At 36.2% G+C, this 22738-nt stretch overlaps 1 protein-coding gene across 1 annotated transcript in view; it reads right to left on the reverse strand.

Annotated features, from left to right (window-relative positions):
* LOC132746046 (DNA-binding protein RFX6-like) overlaps positions 1–22738 on the reverse strand; it is a 62636-nt gene that overhangs the window by 24027 nt on the left and 15871 nt on the right. Inside the window, exons 4-7 of the mRNA XM_060735104.1 lie at positions 17855–17968; positions 15245–15294; positions 8407–8507; positions 2859–2917 (exon numbers count right to left, since the gene is read on the reverse strand). Coding sequence (XP_060591087.1) covers positions 2859–2917; positions 8407–8507; positions 15245–15294; positions 17855–17968 — 324 coding nt within the window. The remainder of the gene's footprint in view (positions 1–2858; positions 2918–8406; positions 8508–15244; positions 15295–17854; positions 17969–22738) is intronic.

Here is a 22738-nt window from a genome sequence, read left to right on the forward strand (position 1 = left end):
GGTGCTGCACAGGCACAATTTCATCAGACGAATCAGAACTCGGGCGAGTCGATTGATGATTTTGTTGGACAGATTTCTTTCTTTGGCAGGTCAAGCATATAGTGACCTACGAGAGTCATTCGTGATTGACCAAGTCATGAATAGGTTTTGTTATAGCTTGTTGGATAAGGACGCGGGACATTATGTTTATATGCATAACCCCGAGTCTATTCAACAAGCTAAGTTGATCGTGCGTAAATATCAACAAAGTTATCAAGCTTTGTATGGTAAAAGTAAACACGATAAACGGCGTGAAGAGGAGAGGGTTTCTGCGGTTAGAACTGATAAACGTATCAGTCGTACACCGAAAGATAACTCTTTTAACTTACGTGTTACTGGGGGACACGGGCCAAAGGCGGGGGAAGGGGTCTAAGGTAGGGGAAAATAAACCCCGGGATCACCCAAAAAATGTGGCAGAGCTGGGAAGAAAACCAAAATGCCCTTGTTATAAAATTCTCCCCTTTTTTTTTGGAAAGGTGTCCGTATTGGTTTTTACGGAAGATAAACAACCGCCCAAAAATTTGGTTTTTCAAACTTCCGGGTGGGGTTTAACCCCCATTTATCTGGGGAAGGGGTCTCTAGAAAAATTAAAAGCCCTTTAAATCAAATTTCCAGGGGGGCTTTTTGGGGGCAAAACCCCGGGGCCAAAAGGGGATTTGGTCAAATTTGTAGAATCACTTAGTCCCCAACCTTTTGGAAAAAGAGCTGAAAGATTTATCCGACGGCTATTTAGGGATTCCCGTAATTCTAAAAGAAAACGGTTTTCCCGAGGGTTTTTGGCATTAAAACCTGTGGTAAAAAGCGAGATTTTTTTTTTACTGGAAAATTCCCTTCCCTTTTAAAGGTTTCAATGTTAGAGAAGGAGCAACAGGAGAACCTTGGACGGTTATTTGACATGTCCGAGGAAGATAAGTCCCAGCTTCCGCAATATCCAGATGGGTTTGATAGCCATTGTCATCTGGATAGAACCCTTAGGGAATTAAGGATTTCTGATGCTTCTCTAGAGGCATTAGAAAAGTATAATCCTCTGGAAACTCATGCGGTTAATCTAGTAGGAGTGGTTGGTGTGTTTTGTGACCCCGCCACGTATCCTACTAGAGAAGGGAGCCGGGCATGGGTGGATCAGGGGGTTGTACCAGTAATTGGTTACCATCCGAGATTGTCTTCCAGTGAGCCCAATCTAAGGAAGCTGGAGGAGGTCTTAAAATATCCAGGGGTAGCAGGTCTCGGGGAAATTGGCTTGGATCGTACTGAGGATCCTGAGAAGTGGGCTGACCAGATTCTGACGGTAGAGAGAATTCTCAATTATCTCTTACCCGAACACGTTCTGGTACTTCATTGCCGTAGTATTTCAAAATTGGCGGATGAAGCAATTCTATCCATGCTTCATTTGCTTACGGCACATCCCTATGTATGAAAATGTTCATAAGTCTAGCATCTTTATTTCAAGAGTTATCTCCTCTTAGTTTTTGCTTTTAAAAATGTTATATTCTGGTAACAACCAAGGGATGTTTAATAATTTATCCTCAGAGTCTCTGTCAGCTGTTCTGTCTGTCCGTTTCTAAAAACTGTTTCCTGAGATCACTTTTAAAGACATTGGAACTTTTCCAACAAATTTACTTAAAATGGAGAATAGTTGAAACATCAGTTATACATATTCATCCTGAGAAAACTGGATCTTTTGATTATATGTTCTATAAACTAAATAAGGGATATTTACTATGATACAGACAAACTAAGAACTCAAAAGATTTAAGTTTATTCATGTCATTCATTCATTCAATGACATAATTCAATGACTATTAGAGTTATTGTCCTTTGTTACTTTTCCATTGCTTTTTTTCTTATCGAGAGCATAACTTGAAAACTACTGGTTGGAATGGCATTCAATACAATTTTATACAATTGTCAAGTATATTGAGAGAAAGCACAATGCACAGAAACTATAACTCTTTCTTGACTCATTTAAGAGTTTTTGCCCTTTGTTACTTTTTATTGTCCAGTACATAACTTGAATAATTGATTGGAATTCAATGAGACTTCATACAATGGTCAAGGGCAGTGAGTTATAGCTCAGTGCACAAGAACCATAACTCTTTGGACTAATTACAGTTATTGCCCTTTGTTACTTTTTTTGTCCAGTGCATTACTTGAAAACTAGAAGTTGGAATTCTATACAACTTCATACAATGGTCAAGCGCAATTAGGGAAATACAGTGTACAATAACCATAACTCCTTCAGTATTTGTAGAGTTATTGCCCTTTGTTCCTTTTCCTTGTCCGGAGCATAACTTAAAAACTAATGTTTAGAATTCAATGCAACTTCATACAATGGTCAAGCGTAATGAGAAGAAGTGCAGTGCTTAAGAAGCGTTACTCTTTCTGGACTTATTACAGAGTAATTCTATGGTCAACCACATTGAAAGGAAATGCAACATACAAGAATCACAACTATCCTTAATTGCCCACAACCATAACTCTATTTCAATTCTTTTACAAGGTATTCTGTTACACAATCATAACTCTATTTCAATTCTTTTACAAGGTATTATGTTACTAGTAACTTCCTCATTTCCGAAGCAGTCTTGCGGGGGTTTTAATAACATTTAGTGATAGTTCTGGTTTATTTTATTATAAGTCTGATAGAATCCGATCTATTATGTCACCATTACTATGTATTCTATTGTTAAAATAAAAATGTCTATATTATATTCATCAAATTGATATTATGTTTAACTAAGTATAACCTGTTTAATGATTTATGATTATATTGCTGTTTTTACTTTAACATTAAAATGATAGGTTCGAAATGTACTAACCTGGGCAAGGAGGACAAATGATGACTGTCTCTTCAAACTTTGAATAAAACTTTTGGCAACTAAAATTTAAAAAAAGAATAAAGAAAAACAATATATATGAAATTGTTAAAGCTACCACATATACAAAATGTTAGTTTTCTGTTATCTTTTTATGGCTAGAAATGTTCCTATTATCTAGCTAGTCTTTTGAAGTATCTATTATCTTGTTAGCTCACCTGAGCACAACTTGCTCATGGTGAGCTATTGTGATCCTGCACCGTTTGCCATCGTACGTCGTCAACAATTTCTTTAAACAACATCTCCTCTTAAACCAATGACTGTACAGTAACCAAACTTTACAGGAATGATCCCTGGGTCAGGTCCCCTCCCAAAGTTGTTCAAATGGTTCCGGTCTGTTGCATAAGTAGGTCACGGGGCTAGAGGTTAGATAATTGGCATGAAGCATTTTGTAGTAGAACTGTACCAAGATTGTCCAAATTATAGCCCTGAGGTTAAAATTGACCTGGGGTCATAGGTTTTCCTTATATGTTTCTGGTAAAAAGTTTGAAATTCCTCTGAAAGAGCAAGACCTACGCTTAGATATTATGTGTGTAACATCATCTAATAAAAATATTCAGATATTAGCCCTGGGGTGAAAATTGGCCTCGCCCCAGGGTGTCATTGATCTTCCTTATATGTATATACATGTAGTAAAACCTTTAAAAACTCATCTTCTCTTAATTGACAAAGGCTAGATATAAGGCATGAAACATTTTCTGGTAAACCTCTACCAAGATTGTTTAAATTAAAGTCCTTTGGTAAAAATTGACCCCGCCTCGGCGGTCATTGATTTTCAATATGTACATTTAATAAAACAAAAAAAATAATCTTCTTTTCTGAAGATATAGGGCTTAGAGCTTTGATATTTGGTAAATGATACCATCTATATGTCCTCTAACAATATTGTTCAAAGTTTTTCTCTTGTGTCTAAATTTGTACCATCCTTGGGGCATAGGTTTCTATGATTTCCAGGACAGTTTCAAATATGGGTCATCTTGGGTCACAGCCCAAATATGGTAAAACCTCATTTACACGTAAGAAGCTAATGTTTTGATCCATATATCCTGGAAATTAGTTTGAAATGTTGTTATGATGATTTCTAGCTCAAGTTTGAATATGGGTCATCCTGGGTCAGAAAGGTTGATCTGATGATTTTTAGGGCAGTTTCAAATATGGGTCATCTTGGTCACAGCCCAAATATTAAAAAACCTCGTTAACACTTTAGAGGCTTCTGTTTTGGTCCAAATATCCTGGGAATTGGTCAGAAAGGTTGTTTGTATAATTCTAGCTGAAGTTTCAAAACTAGTTTATCTGTGGTCAAAAACTTTGTTACACAGCCCAAATATGGAAGAACCTTGCTAACAATGTAGAGGATACGGTTTAGGTCCAAATATCCTGGAAATTAGTCAGAAAGGATGTGTAGTTAGTGTATAGGTCATGTTTGAATATGGGTCATCTTGCAATCTGATTCAATTCAGGTCCTAATTTACGCTGTACATTATGATCTGACGATAACCAATAGGTTGTAACCTTCTCGTGAATTTTCAAACGAGCTTTTACAATTTTGAAAGCGATGCGTTTTCTAATTTTAACCGCTGGAAAACCAATACTTAGTTGGTAATTTTCATGATTTCGAGAGCACAAACACGGTGTTATCCATATACGCTGCAGGTTAACTGGCAAAACAATTTTGCCCATAAAAAAATGAGTCTATTATTTCAAATTAACTTGTTTCAAATTACTTCAAACAATTTTGTTTCTAATAAAAATCAAAAAATTGTTTTACTTCCATGGACAACGGTTTTTTTTCGATACTTCTTCTAATGTAACTGTAAAAACCGGTTTGATTGCAAAGCTTAAAAAAAGCTTTCTCAGGGAATCCAAATCATAATGAAGGCGAAACATATATACGGTGGTAATCAGACCTACATGAAAAAAAGTAGATCTAAACTTTAGTATGGGGTCAAAAACTAAGTCACACAACCTAAATTATGGAAAAATATTGTATACATTCTAGAGGTAATAATTCCATCCCAAATATCCTGAAACTTTTTTCACAAAGTTTTTTTTGATGATTTCTAGCTCAGCTTTGAACATGGGTCATCCGTGGTCAAAATCTAGTCACAGACCAAAAATGGATAAAAAATGTTATCACCAAATATCCCGGACATTGGTAAGAAAGATTGTTTAAATGATTTCCAGTTCAGGTCTGATTAAGGATCATCTGAGGTTAAAAAAAGTCACAGCACATAAAAAGGCATACATAGAAAAAAAAAAACCTTATTAACATTTGCACAATTTCAGATATGAATGTTATGATATTAGTTTAAGTTTATGGAATAATGTGTGCCTTTCATTAATTGCTAATAAAACTTTAAAGGATTGATTGGTAAGTCAAGTACTTGTACATATAACTTAAATAGAAGACATCACCATGGTGTGTTTGACTTTTGTAGCAAGTAATTTTAAAATCCTTCAAAGCTTGACACAGCTACACTTTGCCTTCAACCTCTATCTGTGACCTTCACCTTTTAGGTAGTGGTATGGGCCTTAGCCGCGGCACATTGTCTGTGGATACTTGTGCCAAGTTTTTTAAAAATCCTTCGATGAACAACAAAGTTACAGTCCGGACAGGAATGTGTACATCCTTCAAATAGTAAGTGTGACCTTGACCTTGGAGGTAGGGATATTGGTCTTGCACTCGACATGTCGTCTTGATGTAAAAAACATTCATGCCAAGTGATTTTAAAATCTGTTGATGCATGACAAAGTTACAGTACGGTCACAAACGCGTGTACCTTTATTCTCTTATTGTGATAGCGTGAACGTTTGGGACGAAGTAGGACAAAGTAGTGTAATTATTACGATATTTTCTCGATATTTTCTCGTATTTATGATTATCATTTGTTTTATTTACTAAACGTTCTTTGCAATGAAAATTGGAACATAAACGCTTTCAACATATTACAACATTATGTGTGTGCTATTTATGATTAAATATTGTACTATTTGTTAAGATGATATTCCGTTGGAGATACTTTTTTCGATTGTAGCCGTCAAATCCCATGTGTAGATGACATAGCCCTGAACGCACCTGGTGGCGGGTCCGTCTCAAAAATAGAAAACTTAACTTTTTTCTTATTTTAAGATTTGTTTAAAACGTTTATTTATTTGCGTTTAGAACAATAGGGCAATGATGGCCTATATATTGCTCATCTGAATATTAATACTCTCCATGGCAAGGAACAAGGAATATTGTAAACTATAAACAAAAGCAGATACAAAATCTAAACCTTAAATTAAGATCACAAAGTTCATATTGCTATCTGATAATAGAGCACATTAAAAACATTAATACTACTTGCTATTGCTAATGGAAAACAGTTACAACTTTGTTACAAATATAGAAGATTATTTTTCTTTTTACTCTATACATATAAGGAAAGATCATTGACCCCATGGGGCGTGCCAGTTTTGTCCCTAGGGCATTTATTTGAACAAACTTTGTAGACATCCACTAGAAGATGTTTCATGCCAATATCTTTCGGATTGTTGCAAGTATTTTTTTTAAGTTTGTACTATATACATAATTATAAGGAAAATAATTGACCCCCTGGGGCGGGTCCAATTTTGACCCTAGGGCTTTTATTTAATCAAACTTTGTAGACATTCACTAGATGATGTTATATGCCATATATCTAAGCTCTAGCGCTTTTGGATTTACACAAGAGATTTTTTAGGTTTTTACTATATACATGTCCATATTAGGAAAATCAATGACCCCATGGGGCGGGGCCAGTATTGACCCTAAGGCTTTTATTTGATCAAGCTTCGTAGACGTTCACTAGAAGATGTTTTATGCCAAATATCTAAGCTCTATTTCTTTTGATATTTTAAAAAGAATTTTTTTTTAAAGTTGTTTTTCTTTTGGTTGCCATTGCAACCAGAATTAAGCATGGAATGGAATTCTTTGAACAATTTGTAAAGTTGAACAACTTGTAAAGGGCTTCATGACAAGGAACATTCCTGTTTAGTTTTAACAATATTAGCTTATTGGTATAGGAGGAGTTGTTGTTTTAAGAGTTTGACGCCTTTTTAAAAGGACACACGACACACCACGTACGATGAGTGAAAGTAAAAAAGTCGAGCGTTGCCCCCACCCGGAGGTGATTCTTCTTCATTCAAGGGCTATAACTCGGCCAAAAATTATTCAACCGGAAAACCCGTTTAATATATACCAGAACTTGAGGTAACTATTAATCATGTAAAGTTTCATTTAAAATGCATTTTAGTAGTATAAGAGAAGTAGTCCGAACAAAACCATAAAAAATAAAAACAATCATTAAAGGGCCATAACTTTGACAAAAACCATTGAACATTAAAATACCAATGATTTGCACAACTAGACTAAGTACTGATCATTCCTTTAAGTTTTACAGTAGTTTCTAAGAAGTCTGGACAAGCTTCTGTGTAGCTGGCAACACAAAAAACACCTTTTTATTCAAGCGCCATAACTCGGTCAAAAACCATTCAAGTGGAAAACCCGTGTACTATGCGAAACAATTTGAACTAAGATCAATCTGTTAAAACTTAAAAAAAAATCAAAATCATTTAAGGGTCATAACTCTGAAAAAAATCATTGAACCAGAAAATGCCGACGAAATGAACAACTAGACTTAGTTCTGATCATTCCTGAAAAGTTTGGATGAATTGCACCAGTAGTTTCTGAGGCGTAGTAGTTCGGTCAATTTTTGACGGACGGACAGACAGACGACGGAGAAGTGATCCGTTGTAGTGGCGACACAAAAATGTTGTTTTTTGATCTGCCAGTTACACAGAAGGTTACCTGGACTACTCCCAGGAATATTGGTGCAATTTCATAGAAACTTTACAGGAAGATCAATACCATGTCTGATTGTGCATCTCATCGACATGTTAAGGCTCACTGATTTTTGCCTTTCATAATTTTAATCTTTAAGATTTTTGTCCGGACTCCTCCTCTTATACCACTTATGCAATGTCAGTGAAACTTTACATGATTGATCGGTACCTCAAGTACTTAATGCATAGTACACTGGTTTTTACGTTGTGACCTGTTAATGATTTTTGTGTCTCCTGCTACAAAGTAGCTGCAACATTAAATTGAATTGGTCACTGATCGCTCTTGTTCTTATACATATTAAGCTGCATGAGGAACATCAATAATATACTTGTATTTTACACTCCTCAATACATTTATTGTCAAACTACTTGATTTTAAAATATGATTTAAAATAATTTTAAGTTTTATTATTTTAAGGCCAAAACACTACCAGTATGCTAAAGATGACTTTAATGTCAATCGAATAAATTAATTCTTGCTTGTGTTACATAATTTATGTGTTCGTTTACAAAAAAAAATAGAAACGACAAATGTGATTCTACTCAACACGAAAACAAACGTCATTATGTGACCACACATTTCACAGACGTGACAAATGTGATCCGTGAGAAATATGCACGTACATACCTTCAAGTTTTCGTAGTTGGATGTGTGCAGGAACTGTTTCCATAGATGTTTCTAACCAGTAAGGTAGGAATTTTGTAAACATTCTCATGTCCCCGTACAATCTGATAAATAGATGTGGTATTTTTCATAAATTAGAATAACAGATGCGTGTCGCCACTAGATAACGAAAGAAAAAGCAGTTATTAATGATTTCGGCAACACCACTAAGGAAACGAAATGGAAAAAAATACACTAGTCTTTTCTTAAATTCCTTAAACTAAGTTCTGTTGAAATACGACTGTGTTTGAATGGTAGAAGAAACTATTTTTCCTGCTTCAAATTCAAGTAAAAATATTAAGATATGAAACCGTGTCAATAACCATATTATAAACTTGCAAAACGAATGGAAAGCCAATGTTTAACTCACCTAAGCACGAAGTGCTCAACGTGAGCTTTTGTGATTAAAATTTGGCTGGCGTCCGTCGTCCATCAGTGCGTCCGTTGTCAACGTTTTATACTCAGAAACCACTGGGCCAAATTTGATGACATTTTCCTGGGATGTTTAAATGGTTCTGCTCAATTGAACATCTGCGTAAGGAGGGCCAAAAATAGATTTAATTCATGAAGTTGAAATCCTGAATTCGTGAAGTTGAAGTCGTGAATTCATGAAACCGAAAACATTAATTCGTGAATTCCGTATGTTGAAAATGGGAATTCACGAAGTTTAGATTGTGAATTCATGAAGATGAAATCGGGAATTCATGAAGTTGGATTGGCCCTACTGGTCTTTCGTATGATGCCGACTTGATTACTGTAACCATTAAATTCATTTACAATGAATAACTATGGTGCATCATGTAGATGTGGTTACCTTTAACTTGAAACGGGCTATAACTGGCCGCACAATTAAACCTTGAAATAGACCATACGATGCTTTTTTAATGCAAGAAACAGATAGACTCGTCCAATTTAAAGGAGGGAGCACTACGTATTTAAAGAAAACGAAGACATTATATAAACACGCAAAATGACATTAATATTGTTGTTCAGATACAATGTGTGATTAGTAATGACATTTTTTGCCATTTTTCTTTTATGAACTTTGTTACTTTTGTTCAATGATCACAATTATACTGATTTGTGCCGTCTGCTACTAGTAACTGTGTTTACCTCTAAACTAAAAGAAAAACTTTCTGAAAACAAAATGGCGATGTCCATAAAACAAAATGGCGCCCTCCATATACATTCTGAATGCTTTAGATTTCTAGGTTATTTTAATATCTTCACGTCTCAGTGAGTTTCATCAATCATAGTTATTCCATTCGTGAGAAGGAAGAATAAAGTTATATTGCATAATCTTTTTCCTACTGATATTTATCTTATTTCCTGGGCAATTTATATATTACGTGCTTGGCACATATTTATATACGCAAAAGAATGTGCAATAAGTTGAATTTCGGGAAGGAAGTTCACTGTTGTATGGTCAATGAGAGGCGAAATGTGGAAAAATTCTGTTGATGTCGACAATAGAGTTCTCGCCCCTTAACCGTTCTAAATCACTTTGATTGTTGTACAATGTTATATGATTAAACCTAAACAAGTTAAATGTTGATGCTGTACATCAAAGACGCCGCCAAATGATGTGAACAAGTAATGTACAAAATCAGCCTTGAAAATCGTTCTCTATTACAGTTAATTTATCCGAAGCACTAGTCAATTTTTCCTCCATGTTCTTGGTATGTGCTCGTTGTTTAATAATTACGTTGCATATTTTTGTGAAAAAGTATAACCTAATACATAAATTCCCAAAGTAATGCCTTGTCTGAAATTCTGAAATGTTTGTCTGTTGCTTCAAAAATTGAAAGGTCTTGAAAGCAAAATAAATTGGATAACAAGTAAAATTGAAATGATTGGTATACTTAAAATAAATTCAAGACATAGACAGAGGTAAAAAAAATCTTCGTTGCGCCGAAAATATGTCCATTTAAATATTGGTGCGAATTGCATAATGTTCGAATGATTTTGAGGACGAACTATTCTGTTATTTTACAAATAACAAAATATGTCTGTAATATCAACTAATAGTTATGAATAAATTGTTAAATATAATCAATTCTTAGTTTCGTATTGTTTTCTTATTTCTAAAAGATTAAACTACTTGATTAAACACAAGTTTGCATATTTGCATCACGGGTCTATTTGAGCTAAAGGTTCATTCTTTACAATTGAGAGAGAACCACCTCTCTAATAGTAGGCGTGGTACTTGCAATTTAATGATTCGTCCTAATGTTGCAGGTACGTGATATTGATCATAGTTGTCCTGGTTCCCTTCCCTCCGTCAACGAAGGCTAAATGCTAGCATACAGAGTAATCATTTTGTGACAATTTAAGGCGGAGTCGTACTTTAATATATTAGAGGCGTAGCAAATGAAGTGATTGACACTGCCACAGTCGTTGTCTCTCTCAACTGTTAAGTTTTAAAACGATCGACTATAGACTAGCTCATTGGCATGTTAATTATTAGGTAAATAAAATTAGATTATGATAAAAAGAATATAATATTCAAACATGGCACTATCACTTCAGTTAAACGTTAATTTTAATCCCTTAAAGCTCGGTGACATGTTGTACAGCAGAAAAGCTATTTTTATTAGAAAATTTGACAACAGTGTGATCTTGTTAAAACAAAAAAAAGATACACAAAATCAAGTCTAAAATTTTCCCCATTGCTGAATATGCGAATGCATATCTACTACATGCCGCGTGCAGCGCGGCGTCGAATAACAAAGCATCAGAGACCTGGCTACATTTAGCATAAACATTAAATAATGGAAATAAGCGAAAGCAATAAGAAGTAGGGAATAATAAAGTCGATTTTGAATGACTTCTACAAAAAAGTAATATAAAAAGAACTTTACCGTAAATTAGTTTGTATAGAGCATGAAGAAAGGTAGATAATACATAAAGGTATGATCAAAAAGTTCTCAGTCCGATATATACGTCTAGCGCTTACATTTACATTTACACACGATACGTCGATACCGATATCTTATTGAAGATTACTGACCCAGTTACAGGCGGTTTTACACAGATTTAGGAACATAAAACACACTTTGATCAGTAGAGGGGTGTGTCATTTAGACCAAATGGAGAAAGTTGAAATCAGAGCCGCCGTCATTAAGTACCATTGTAAGAAAGGGATGTCCCCCAAGGAAATCCATGAAGAGATCATGGATGCACTTGGGGAGCAGTTCCCTCCCTATAGCACAGTGAAAAATGGGCTGCTGAATTTAAGAGGGGCAGGGACAGTATTGGAGATAATGAGCGGCCTGGGCGGCCAAAAGAGGCCACCAACGATGAAACTGCCGAAGCTATGCACGATCCGGTCATTTGCGACAGAAGGCGAGACCTGCGAAGCATTGCTAGGGAAGTGGGTATGAGCGTTGGTCAGTTTAGGTAATTCTGACTGATGTGTATTGCATGTCAAAGATTTCCGCTAGATTGGTCCCCATACAGTTGACTGACGACCAGAAACGGATCAGGCTTGATATTTCAAGATATCTTTTGTCTGGCTACGAGGATGAACCTGATTTAATCTACCAGATCATAACTCAGGATGAAACATGGGTCCATCACTTTGATCCAGAGTCAAAACAAAACAGAACATGCAGTGAAAGCAACCTGGCTCACCCCCTCGGAAAAAATTTAAAAGGTTGCCATCAGCAGGGAAGATGATAGCTTCAGCTTTTTTTTTGATAGACAGGGGATAATCATGTTTGACTATCTTGAGCAAGGTCGTACCATTAACGTACTATGCAGATGAATTGAGACGTCTCTGTCAAGAAATCGCGCGTAAAGGAGGGGCAAACTGACTTAATGCGTTCTGCTCCTGCACGACAATGCGCCAGCTCACACATCCCAAGTTGCGATGGCTGCTGCAACTGACTGCGGCTTTGAACTTCTTCCCCATACCCCCATTACTCTCCGGACTTGACCTCTGACTTCTACCGTGTTTTCGAAACCTGAAACAAAGTTTCGTGGTAGCGTTTTCAAAAGCAATGAAGATGTCACGGACGGGCGTGGTCAATGAGATCCTTTGAGGACCCACATGAAGAGTTTCAATTTGAAGGGTTAAGCGAGCGTGATACACAGGGGGGCAACAGTGGCATGATGTCTCGTCATATTGAAAAAGTAAGCCATTAGTCTGGTTCTCTGATACCGGAAGCAGTAATCGCGCCATTAACTTTTTGAGATGGAGAGTGCCTCGTTTGATTGACGTTAACTGTTTAATATCCAAAACAGTACGATAAATGACTTATGCATGTTCAATAGTTATCACAATGCAAGAATTACACAAGTTTGAAAATGGAATCAAACATGATACAAGTTTTAAAAATATTATAAAGCAATATGGAATCGAGCATAATTCAAGTTCCAATGTCATCAAGAAAGATAGAATTAATGCATTAATTCTGTTCCATAGCTATTTATGCCGTAAGCCTTATAAAGTGCAACAATGCAATATCCTTACGTAAACAGCAGCTGTACGAGCTGAAAACAGTGAACGGTGTTACAGTCATGTTACAGTCAACGTTTACACGACTAAGTTTTCTACATCATATTTTGAGAGCTACACTTTTATTTGCTTTGCTAAGGGTTATATGCATTTCAAGCCATTTGTATTCTAAGTGGCAATGATAGAATAACATAATTGATTTACTTGAAAAAAGCTGTAAAAGCCACGTATGTTCTCTAAACGGGCAGGAATTAATTTCCTATCCCCGACAGATTCGTCTAGATTAAATCAGCTTATCATTTAATACGTTCGAAAATTAGAAAGTAGCAAGCTTCCGTAAAGTGTTCGTTTTAATCTGCAGTAAAAATAAACTATCAATATACAATAAAGCATAACAGATAAAGCATTTTAAACACAAGCTAATAGATTCCTAAAACATGCCATCGTAACCATTGCAAAATTTCATGCTACGGTAATTACATATAGGTACCAGTGTTGCTAAGCAAGGAGATTAATTTAGTAGAGTCGTTAACAAGATTTATAACAAAGTTAAACAAAATTCATAGATTGTGCACGATTATTATTGCAACTTTGTTGATACAAGGGAACTTGGACACAATTAAAGAAAAAGAAACTGTGAGCGGCGGTATATCCCAAATAATTGTAACGTCACGTCATGTCGTCTGAAGTCATCTGTATACGTGATCAAGATACGATGTCAAGATTTATTACAGGTTATATGACAGAAACTGTAAACTGTTTATAGCTTATAGAGCTATATGATAAACTATTAAGAGTTAGGTATTGCAAAGAAAATCATATTGCGATATTTACAGACATATTGCAAAATACATTTATTCCATTATACAATTAACAAATCTTTTAAGTGTGCATGTATAAATGGTCTCATATGTGTGTGACTATGTTGATATGATCATGCTCAAATTGTCATTAAATACAGTTGAGAGACATGGTATGATATTTCATTTGTTAAATTTCATAAGAAACACAAATGTAATTAACATGATCAATAAATGTGAAAGTGCTTATAAGCCAATGTCGCAAAATAAATGTATCATTGAAAATTATTCTTATATTGTATCCCCACCCTGACTGTTGATTACAACCTGGTAGCGTTGTCTGATGGATGTGACCCAAACTTCGTAATATTGGGGTAAATTTATTCACTGTTAGACAATTTTCGTATAAAGGTAGTGGAAGGTTTGTGGCACTGCACAAGAACTTCTTTTGAGGCGGTTCATTTTACCCCGTATAGCTTCACATTTAAGTCTAGAGATTTTGGTAATATTCCATTACGTTGATGTTGTTTATAAATGTTCAGAAAAATTGTTGGCACTCGTAAGACATCCTGTAGAAACTGCACGCATATGTTATTCTTTAGACATTGATAAAACCGAAGTTTGAAGCTCGTCGAATTGGTTATGATCGGCGCTGAAATTACCATGAAAGAACACATTATAGTCTTCCTGAACTTCCATGTGGAGTGCATCAGACCATCGCTCAGTAACGAGCAAAGATTTATAAAACTAAAATTTACCCCAAAATCAACGATAAATCAAACTGCCATGTTGATATTAAAGTCAACTAGGTATACGTTGGTTTGGAACAGAGATCACAGGTGTTTAAATTTTGCGACATTTACTTTTTACACAACATCACATTTATTGGATATGTTTATTAATTAAATTAGCGTATGTTATAGAACTAAATAAATGGAATATCATGCCATGTATCTCAACAGTCTTTCTTTAAAATTCATGCACACTTATAAGATTTGTTAAGTGTAATATGAACTTTAATAAGATGCTTGAAACTTACAGAACCTTGACTTTAAGAGTTTATCATTTAATTTTAAGTCTGTGAGAGGCCCTCACAATGAAGGAGTTTCAATAAATTAATGTAAATCCATTTGAAGTCAAGCTAGTACTCTGTACAAGAAGTATACTTGTATCTTTAATATTATTTTTTGTTTCTATTAAAAGTTTATAGCTTCAGTATATTGCGATATCTGAAAACATTGCAATAAAATATTGTGATGTCCACTATATTACGAAATACTGCACAACCCTATAAACAATTGTATATACATTATACACAACCGGCCATTTAGTCGTGTCACAAAACTCATTATAACGAATTAACGCACAATTGCTTTTATTGAGGTTAAATAAAAACAATTATTGTCGTTACAAACGTACATTATAATAATAATAATAATAAAAAAATAAATATAAAAAATATACTTTGTTTATATTTCTAAAGTCAGTAGTTTGATTTAAAGAAACATTGTAAATCTGCTTAGATTATAAGACAAATACTAACGATTGTGGTATCTCTTGTATACTTGAAGGAATCAACACGTCCACCAGTACCTGAAATAATACACACAAATCTATGTATAATTATTCTTCATGTAGTCATTACGAAACATAATGGCATCATTATTTTATAATCATTCTTACGAATTAGAAGTCAACGCACAACATAAATGCTTCTGACTTGACAAATGACATAAAAGTTTGTGACAGTATACGACAAAAGAGATTAATGTACGTGATTCGACACCGATATAAATGCCTCTGACTCGGCACACAACAAAAAACTGTGACGACTCAGCACATGGCATAAACGCCTGTAACTCATGTGTATGACCCGACAAACGACATAGATGGCTGTGACTCATGTGTATGACCCGGCAAACGACATAAATGGCTGTGACTCATGTATATGACCCGACAAACGACATAGATGGCTGTGAGTCATGTATATGACCCGGCAAACGACATAAACGTCTGTGACTCATGTATATGACCCGGCAAACGACATAAACGGCTATGAGTCATGTATATGACCCGGCAAACGACATAGATGGCTGTGGCTCATGTATATGACCCGGCAAACGATATAGATGGCTGTGACTCATGTATATGACCCGGCAAACGACATAGATGGCTGTGACTCATGTATATGACCCGGCAAAACGACATAGATGGCTGTGACTCATGTATATGACCCGGCAAACGACATAGATGGCTGTGACTCATGTGTATGGCCCGACAAAACGACATAAGATGGCTGTGAGTTCATGTATATGACCCGGCAAAACGACATAGATGGCTGTGACTCATGTGTATGACCGACCCGGCAAACGATATAAATGGCTGTAACCTATGTATATGTCCCGGCAAACGACATAAATGGCTGTGGCTCATTTATATGACCCGGCAAACGACATAGATGGCTGTGGGCTCATGTGTATGACCCGGCAAACGACATAGATGGCTGTGACTCATGTATATGCCCGGCAAACGACATAGATGGCTGTGACTTATGTGTATGACCCGACAAACGACATTAGATGGCTGTGACTCATGTTGTATTGACCGACCCGGCAAACGATATAAATGGCTGTAACTTATGTATATGTCCCGGCAAACGACATTAATGGGCTGTTGACTCATTTATATGACCCCGCAAACGACATAGGATGGCTGTGACTCATGTATATGACCCGGCAAAACGACATAGATGGCTGTGACTCATGTATATGACCCGGCAAACGACATAGATGGCTTGACTCATGTATATGACCCGACAAACGACATAAATGGCTGTGGCTCATGTATATGACCCGGCAAACGACATAGATGGATGTTGACTCTGTATGACGACCCGGCAAACGACATAGATGGCTGTGACTCATGTATATGACCCGGCAAACGACATAGATGGCTGTGACTCATGTGTATGACCCGACAAACGACATAGATGGCTGTGAGTCATGAATATTTGACCCGGCAAACGACATAGATGGCTGTGACTCATGTGTATGACCGACCCGGCAAACGATATAAATGGCTGTAACTTATGTATATGTCCCGGCAAACGACATAAATGGCTGTGGCTCATTTATATGACCCGGCAAACGACAATAGATGGCTGTGGCTCATGTGTATGACCCGGAAAACGACATAGATGGCTGTGACTCATGTATATGACCCGGCAAACGACATAGATGGCTGTGACTTATGTGTATGACCCGACAAACGACATAGATGGCTGTGACTCATGTGTATGACCGACCCGGCAAACGATATAAATGGCTGTAACTTATGTATATGTCCCGGCAAACGACATTAATGGCTGTGACTCATTTATATGACCCGGCAAACGACATAGATGGCTGTGACTCATGTATATGACCCGGCAAACGACATAGATGGCTGTGACTCATGTATATGACCCGGCAAACGACATAGATGGCTGTGACTCATGTATATGACCCGACAAACGACATAGATGGCTGTGACTCATGTATATGACCCGGCAAACGACATAGATGGCTGTGACTCATGTGTATTGACCCCGACAAACGACATAGATGGCTGTGACTCATGTATATGACCCGGCAAACGACATAGATGGCTGTGAGTCATGTATATGACCCGGCAAACGACATAGATGGCTGTGAGTCATGTATATGTCCCGACAAACGACATTAATGGCTGTGACTCATTTATATGACCCGGCAAACGACATAGATGGCTGTGACTCATGTATATGACCCGGCAAACGACATAGATGTCTGTTGCTCATGTATATGACCCGGCAAACGACATAGATGGCTGTGACTCATGTATATGACCCGACAAACGACATAGATGTCTGTTGCTCATGTATATGACCCGGCAAACGACATAGATGGCTGTGACTCATGTATATGACCCGACAAACGACATAAATGGCTGTGGCTCATGTATATGACCCGGCAAACGACATAGATGGCTGTGACTCATGTATATGACCCGGCAAAGGAGATAAATGGCTGTAACTCGGAACACAACATAAATGGCTGTGACTTAACACACAATATCAATGTTTGTGACATACCTATCAATATGTAAAGCATTATTAAAATTTAAGAATACCTACCTTATAAAGAATAGAATCACATAAAGATATGATATCGGCGATAACCTCACAGTGTAATAAATCAACCAAATGCTCGGGCATACCTTGCCAGAAATGGACCAAAAAGTTTTGCACCTGTAGTAAAAAATAAAATAAACTGCTTCACATATAATTTAATCAAATACCTGTAAAACAAAATAGATCTAACAAACTTAGAAATTAGAAAAGTTTTATGTACGCGCAGAGTTCAGTTTTGATTAAAAACATACAAAAATTCAGGGGTTAAAAACTCATGTGTCAGTGATTTTAATATATAACTTATATTTAAACCGTAACATGTAGTATATGAAATAACTAATATTAACTCTTTGCATTTTTATATACTTAACCAAAACAGAAACCTGACAATATGTTATTTATTAAATTCTGAACATATGATCGGGATAAAGTCAAACCAAAGATGGGACATTATACTGCAATGTCTTCCTGAAGAATTTATTAATGTGATTTTTCTAGGGCATGCGTCAAAATGTTAAATAACGTCCAATGTAAGGTAGGGGTCAAAACTGATTTTGGCATATTAAAGTTTTTGCCATTAGGTTGCTTTTCAGAGGTGATAACTTGAAATTTCTAGCGAGTTTGTCTGATAATCGAAGTTCTAATGCACCCTAGTACCTGTTATGACCACCTCTGGCTCTAATGAGTGTTTCAATACGTCTTCTCATCGAGTTTACATATTGTTGACGCCTGACAAGGGCATTTGCTAGCTCGTTAACAGTGCGAGGTGGTGCATGACAACGACGTCGCCCCAGGTCGCCCCAAATGTGCTCCACTGGATACACGTCCGGAGAATTTGCAGGCCAATGCATGACGTTTACGTTAGCCGCTGCAAGGCGAGCTTGCGTGATCCTTGCAACATGCGGGCGTGCATTGTCCTGCTGAAACACAACTGGAGTATTCCTTTGCATGAAAGGAATCGCTTCTGCATTCAAAACTTCATTTATATACCTTTGGGCATTTAATTTGCCTCGAATGACTAAAAGTCTTGTCTTTTGTCCCCCATAATACCACCCCAAACCATAACTCCCCCGCCCCGAAACGATCATGTTCTCTGACACAAACAGGAGAAACTCTTTTACCCTGTCTACGATAGACACGTTGACGTCCATCAGCGTTACTCAAGTTGAATTTGGATTCATCTGAAAGGAAGACTCTGTTCCAGTCTCGTCTACGCTAACGACGATGTAAAAGTGCCCAGCGTAAACGTGCCTGCCGATGACGAATGTCAAAATACTGCCTGTGTATGGACGCTGCGCTCTAATAGGGCGATTTTGTTCACGTAGCCGATTTCTAATTGTTTGTGAGCACACTTTGTACGCTGGTGCCGTCAACGTCGCAGTTTGGAATCTGTGACGTAAATGCGTAAAAACCATGTACTGATCGTCCCATTGGCTAGTTGCTCTTGGTCTACATGACTGACCTAGGACGATCATGCACATCACCTGTCAGCCTAAAGCGCCTGACAAAACGGTATCCTGTTGAGGCCATTCATAATGTCGCCGTCGCGTTTGCACATACGACAACGCGAAATGACATATCGATATTACGAAGTGACACCCGACAATCACAAACGACGGCGACAATCTCAAACGACAATGTCGCGATATCCACTTTAAAATGTCGCCTATTAAAGTACGATATATCGCGATGTCGCTTCGCACTGTCGAGTGTCGTATCGCATTGTCGCTATGTCACTTTGCGTTGTCGCGATGTCACTTCGCGTTGCCGTGTGTTGCAAATGCGACGGCAACATTATCAAACGACACGCAACAATCTCAAACGACGCTCGACAATGCGAAGCGACATTTTCCTAATGTCATATCGTATGTCGCGTGTCGCGGTTTTGATATAGGGTCGACGCACGACAAGTTCAAACAACATGCAACAATCTCAAACGACGCTCGACAATGCGAAGCGACATTTTAGATACTATCGTATCGCATGTCGCCCTTCTACCGGTGAAAGGTAAAAAGTAGCCTCTTCACCGCCTGTTTCCATTGGTTTTGCCTAAAAAACGAAAGTGACTTTTTGACGAAAATATGAACTATAGCGTTTTAATAGAATTTTACAATTAAATTGCAGTTTGTAGACGTATATTATTAGAAACTAATCATATTTACTATCAAAAATAATCATTATGATGGTTTAATCGTCAGATTTTTGTATAATTTCTATACACAAGTTCAGATATCTTCCTTTCGCTCGCATTGAAAAATACGAAAGTGACTTATAAAATATCAAGTATGGCGTTGAAATAGAATCTATAATGACATTGCAGTTTGCTGGCGTCCGCGCCGAAGCGCGACGCCCCTTGTGGAATGAGAAAGGGCAATTGCAATTTCTCAGGCCTTTTAGTTGGTCATAATAGCCGATCATTCCGATTGGTATGAGGGTGTTTGATTATTAAAAATGGAATGAAATGTCGCGATATGTATAATGAACAGCGAACTGGAGAATTTCGCAATGCAAACATATTCAAATGAAATAATCTTTTCCGTCAATTAATCGCGCTCTTCGAGTTTTTTTTATTAATCATTTTGTAATACACAGTGGGTTATTATGTATGTTTTTGTTGTATATGTATCCGAAAGCTATCAATAGAATGATGACCTTAACATTGTGAAAGTCCGAATATCTCTTTTTGAATTACTACTATGACGTCATTCCTTTGTTCTGACCGTACTGTATTTTTAATACAGTACAGGTAGGTGTCCAATATTAATGTGTAAGTCCAATATTAATCGTGTAACACATTAATATTAGACAGCGTGCCGTGTCTTGAAAGAAGCTTGTATGACCACAGGATTTTGTGGAAAATTCTCCAAAGAAAAAAAAAATGGTTAAGTAAAATGTAACCTCTTATCTCAGAAGTTAACATCTTTCAATGATGCAACATCTTTCCTTTACCCATTACGCATTTTACATAATTTTACAAAAATAGCACTAATTGTTTTCTGGCTTATTTAACGAATTATTATTCCAAGCCTACTGATTTTCGATTTTCAAGTTCTTAACACCATATCACTGCTTACGCTTTCCAAGTGAAAGATAGCGGGGATCAGTTAGGATATGATTTTATGGGATTGTTTAATCTCTTGTCTATTTTCCGTTTTTTTTTCTTTCTTTTTTAAATATACGTTTAGTTGACACTCATACTTGATTTGCTTTATTGTATGTACGTTATGTTTCAGTTAAGTCAACTTTTCAAATAAGGGTAATGGTCAGCTTGTCAAATAAATACAACAGAGAAAATGAATTCATCTATTTAAACCAAAAGCGGTTATATTTGACTGCTTATATAAAGAAACGATACCAGACTTCTGTGGTATGACAAATATCAATTCAAAAATAAGAAAATATCATTTTTGTTGCGTTAATATCCAAAATTTATACTAATGGCACAACATTTTACATCCGTGATAGTTGTAGTAAAGTAAAAATATCATTTTAACACTAAATGGTCAGTATAAATTCTTCTTAAAAGTCATAGATTGTTTCAGTCAATCATTTAGAATATCCGAGATTCAACAAAAATTTGAAAACATTTCATTTTTATTATTTCTTGTAAAAGTCCCAAATGTAAATTGATGTATACTGTATGTGTGTAAGTCAAACATTTTGTGTAACTGGTATATTTTGTGTTTATCATTGTGTTCATGTACATAATTGGTCATATTTCAAAACACGAAAATTTCATGCAATGGACATTTTGTCATTCAAGAGGCTACCTATAGGGTTTTGCAAGTAAGAAAAAGATAATTGCTAAAACATTAATATTGTACATTTCTAGCACAAAAATACATTTTTTCTACTTTTTCGATCGATAACATGATATTTGATAGTAAAAGAAGTAATTTAAGTAAGATATAAGCCTCAAACTGACCAATAAGTAAAATATTGAATTCCCTTTGGCGCTACGCGCCTCATGAAATTCAATATTTTACATATTGGACAGTTTTCGGCTTATATCTACTACTTAAATAGATGAATTCATTTTCTCTGTTGTATTTATTTGACAAGCTGACCATTACCTTTATTTGAAAAGTCGACTTAACTGAAACATAACGTACATACAATAAAGCAAATCAAGTATGAGTGTCAACTAAACGTATATTTAAAAAAGAAAGAAAAAAAACGGAAAATAGACAAGAGATTAAACAATCCCATAAAATCATATCCTAACTGACCCCCGCTATCTTTCACTTGGAAAGCGTAAGCAGTGATATGGTGTTAAGAGCTTGAAAATCGAAAATCAGTAGGCTTGGAATAATAATTCGTTAAATAAGCCAGAAAACAATTAGTGTTATTTTTGTAAAATTATGGCATATGAATATGTCATGAGAAAATACAGGTCAAGTTCGAATTTGGTCATGGTTCGATGATTTTTGGCAGAGTTATGCCCCTTTACTTTTGAAAAAAAGGAAATTTTCAGTTCCCATTCATTATCTCCCCAACAGTTGTACATATTCAACTCAAATTTGGCATATGGATATGTCATCAGAATGCATTGGTCAATTCGAATTTAGTCATGGTTTGATGATAGCTGACAGAGTTATCCCTCTTGAACTTTGAAAAAAAAAATCAGAAATTTTAAATTTCCGTTCATTATCCCACCAATGGTTGTACACATTTAACTCAAATTTGACATATAGATACATCTTAGGAATAAGCCGTTCAAATTTGAATTTGGTCGTGGTTCAATGACTTTGGACAAAGTTATCTTTCTTGAATGTTGGTAAAAATTTGAATTTTCAGTTTTAGCAGAATGTATGTAGCCATTATTTTGGCTACAAATTTGCAATATGCAATTTACAAAAGGTTAACACTAAAAAGTTTCAGTGCCTT

This window comes from Ruditapes philippinarum, unplaced genomic scaffold (genome assembly GCF_026571515.1).
Source record: "Ruditapes philippinarum isolate M1 unplaced genomic scaffold, ASM2657151v2 ctg6560_1_1_1_1, whole genome shotgun sequence".
NCBI lineage: Eukaryota > Metazoa > Mollusca > Bivalvia > Venerida > Veneridae > Ruditapes > Ruditapes philippinarum.